Source organism: Branchiostoma belcheri, unplaced genomic scaffold (assembly GCF_001625305.1).
Source record: "Branchiostoma belcheri isolate BF01 breed outbred unplaced genomic scaffold, Haploidv18h27 scaffold16, whole genome shotgun sequence".
NCBI classification, from domain to species: domain Eukaryota; kingdom Metazoa; phylum Chordata; class Leptocardii; order Amphioxiformes; family Branchiostomatidae; genus Branchiostoma; species Branchiostoma belcheri.
This window is the reverse complement of record NW_017803046.1, coordinates 942,429-946,439: the sequence shown is the minus strand read 5'-3', so window position 1 is coordinate 946,439 and position 4,011 is coordinate 942,429. Positions and strand designations below refer to the sequence as shown.

The 4,011-nt window shown below is 44.0% G+C and overlaps 1 protein-coding gene across 1 annotated transcript; it reads left to right on the top strand.

Moving 5' to 3' along the window:
- The first annotated feature begins 307 nt into the window (after window positions 1-307).
- On the top strand, window positions 308-1,707 carry LOC109465980 (MAP7 domain-containing protein 1-like). The gene is made up of 2 exons (XM_019763487.1): window positions 308-468; window positions 1,002-1,707. Exons 1-2 carry the CDS (start codon window positions 393-395, stop codon window positions 1,655-1,657), a joined length of 732 nt encoding a protein of 243 aa, XP_019619046.1. The 5' UTR covers window positions 308-392; the 3' UTR covers window positions 1,658-1,707.
- Window positions 1,708-4,011: the final 2,304 nt, after the last annotated feature.

Sequence of the window (4,011 nt, the reverse complement as noted above, 5' to 3'; positions counted from 1 at the left end):
ACTGAGAGTTTCTCGTTTACAGACAGGCGATGTCCTCCATGTGCATGTATCATAGAGGTTCTACATGTATAACGTTATGCCTTGAGTTCTTCTTGCGGATTAACTATGCACTGCAGAGCTCGGAAATGGTATACTAGTACCCATGCCTCAAGGGTAATAATTAAAGCGTCATAAAGTGTTATATTACGTCATAGACACTTTGGCGTCATTTTTATAACATTTCAATTTAAACGTCACCAGTCACGCTACGTCCTTGGGTACTTCATTGTGACGTCATAATTCCATTGTACTTGCAGTTCTGGAAATTTCCTCGGCTATCAGACGTGTTTTTAGGACCGTTCTGTATGAGGCGTTTTTTCCAGAGTTACGGTGACTTTGTATTGTGACAAATCATGATCAGCTTCGTAATCATTTCGAGTCTTTTCCTGTTCGGCCTCGCCACCAGGATTTTGGGATCCATCAAGAAAGGTAAGGCCATGTTGATTTGATTATATGGATGACATCCTCCGGGAGCCCTAAAACTGATGCGCGCGTGCGAATAAAAAAAAAGTTTTGCAAAAAAAAAAAGTTCTTTTCATTATGAAATCTACGTGGTCATGAGGGTTGAGCAAATGGCACAGAATATGGCTTGGTGAATAATCTAGTCTTCAAGTTCATTTCTTTACAATTTCGTCTTTTTTCGTTTGATTTTGGCATTCTACGACATTGGTATACTTTTTATTAATTTTTTTTTGTAACTTATGGTATATTTTTGCTCATTTTGCAACTGTTTTGCACGATTAACATTATGGTTGAAAACTTTTTTTTTTTTGGAAACGACCTAAAATTCATGCGCGCGCGGATGTCATCCATATAATCAAATCAACATGGCCTAAGAGCAAGTTTTCACGTCACTTCAGAGCAGTTTCTGTCCGCCGCGTTCGAACAACAGAACTAGGTTCGGCGACGTTCTGAGAATCGATCTGTGACCGTTTCTGATCGAATTTCTGTTTTCCTCACAGCGTTGAACGCCGCCATTGGAGTCGAGAGATGTGAAGTGCAGGTTCCTCTGTTTGAGGAACCACCCTGCGTCCCCCTACAGGAGGCTGTGAAGAAAAAACAACAGCGCAGTGACTTGAACGGGCCTATAGCTACCGACCATGCGCCGGATACGAAGCCTGCAAAGCCCGTCGAACCCAGCACCTCTGTGCGGGCTCCCGGTACAGCCAACGGCAAACCGAAGGGGACATTCGGCGGAATGAAAGCCGGCTTCTTGCTGCGCCCGAAGAAACCTCAACCCAAGAAGGAGACCGCGGCTAAGGCAGACACCCCCAAGGGCGGAGAGCAGACTCCCACTGACCAAGCCGGTCAGGTGAAAGTCAGTACCTCTCACCAGAAGCAGGCATCTCCGGCTCCACGCCCCACCCCTGAGCAGAAGTCTACCCACCAGAAGCCGCAGGCCGCTGCACGCCCTGCCCCTGAGGCCACCGTCCGCCAGGCTGATGAGGAACCACCCCGCCCCACTGTCCCCATCTTCCCAGCCCTTGCTCAAGTTCGACCCATCCTGCTACCGGTTCTAGGCACGAACCACGTCCAGTTGGTCTGGGACGGGAGCGTCAAGGCTAGAAACCTCCTTCAGATGATCGTGGCAGCCAGGAGGGAAGCCGAGGGACTCTAAACTTCCCAGGACTTCAACTGTGATCTGATATTTGATGTGGAAGGGGATGAGATGTGAATGGTTGAGTGAATGAATGAATGAATGAAGGAAATAATGAATGGATGAGTGGACAGGATGTGAGAGTGAGGGAGGGAGTGAATGAGTGGATGAATGAGTGGACGAATGAGTGGCTGTGAGTGAATGAAGAATGAATGAATGAACGAACGAATGAATGGATAGATAAATGAATGAGATAATGACGAGTGAAGGAAGGATGAATGAATGAGCAAACGAATGAATGAGATAATAATGGCAACCTGGTACATGTAGTAAAAATGGGATGTAGATGATAGGATACAAAACGCATATGCATTCTCTGAATACAGGGATGGGGATAGACGACGTCTTTCCTTTTATCTCACATTTATGGTTCTCTACATCACAAAAACATTGCTCATTGGGGGGGGGGATTCAAGGTACGAAGGAATAAAAGATGAAACTATTTGAATAGCAAGTCTGCTGTCTTCAGTTCTTCAGGTATTCTACAAATGTTTATGCTTTACTTGACTATCACATCTATTAACGTTGACTGCTGAAGGAAAAAGGTTCTACAGTATTTTACAACAAACCCGGTTCATTTCACACTTTATTTCCGTTTTCTGTGTTGTTCCATTCATTCAATTTACCGTCATGAAGCTGTTTCCCTGACCATGTTTTATTCAGAATAAAGTAACCAGCTACCCAACGGTCACTACGTAATATTTTGTACTACAAGCTATATATACATTGGAACTTTTTTTTGTTATTGTTTGACTTTTAAATTAACAGATGAATAATGGTGCTGATGTTACAATTGTCAAGAAATATGTGTACGAGCCTTGTAATGGTCAAATAATGTGTCCGTTCTATTGGACGAGCTTCAGTGCCTCTAGCGGGGACCACGTCGGCATTCGGCCGAGATACGCTGGGTGGGGGGCGCCAGCAAGCAGGTCATTGACCTCTGACATAAATAACACGCTACCTTGCGTGTTTTCATCAAACAACAATGAATGCAGTTTCGGAGAATCGTGGTCGGGCACGGTTTGAAAGGAATGAATGGCACGTGGACCAGATGGAGGAATGAGTAAGAGTACTCCGGGCTCCGACCTGAGAAGGTAAAGCGCTAGGAACACCGGACAACTTAACTATGAATTATTGAAAACTTCCACTGAAACACGTTAATAATACTAGTAAAAAAAAAATAACGGTAAAGAGTAATAGTCAATATGAAGAAACAAAGTCCTCCAGAAACGTAATAGGCCCCTTGCTAAAAATGTTCTTTAGAAAGTAGAGTACCGCAAAATGATAAATGAGTAAATCTGAAAGTTTCTATGAAATACAGGATACACTGTATTACTAGGTTTTTATTGCCTCACGGTATGGTGATTGTCTAGTACGATTAATCTAATTTGTCACTTGATTATAATAATTAAGAAAAATGCAAATCCAGGTGATTCATTCAGGTGGTAGGACCACGCCGTTTCAAGATAGCGAGTGTGTTTGGAAGGGGCAGAACTCGGCGGTTAAAATTCGCCTTGGAAGACGCGCTACGTCCGTTTTTAGGTGGTGAGTGCAGCTTAATATTGTCCTCTATATTTTAACCTATTCATACAAATCACGGTACACGGTATATCAAGAACGGTCGTCGTTAATTTGAACCGCAGTTTACAGGGTACCATTTTCTATGGGGTGCATTTCGTAAACTAATCACTAGGAGACGCTTTTAGACCGTGAGAAATAATGTGCCATGTGTGCAGTGCAGCTGTGTGCACTCGCTGTGTGACGCACGTTGCCGCGAGGCGTGTTGTGTGGCCCTGCGAGATGTTCTCCTGTTCCCCCAACATTTGGGGTACATTTTCGGCTTTTTGTCAACAAATTATCAGTCTTAAAGTGTGCAGTTACCAAGAGGGGCGTTTCCAGGCTGGATTTATGCGGTTTGTTGAATATTTGATGGAGAATATGCGCATTTCCTGACAGGGCGAAGTTTGGACAAGAAACAAACCATTTATAGCCACTGGCATGGCGGGAAGCTTGAACGCGTGGTGTTGAGAAGTGAGAAGACCCATTCTTATGAGGTAAGACGACAAACTATGTCTTTGAATGTACATGTTATAAAATATAATGTTGTGAAACGAGCACAACGAGTGAGGAGGGTGATAAACAGGCAGCGCCTTTGGTCACCTAGGAATCTTCAAGGTACAGTATCTTTACCCCTGTGGGGTTTGCGGAAAAACCAGTCCAGTCTGAATAAAGGGTCTGCATGGGGTCTATGCTTGGTTCTGATAGAAAGTCCAAATAGCGGCTATTCAAGACGCTATGTACAGTACAACTACATG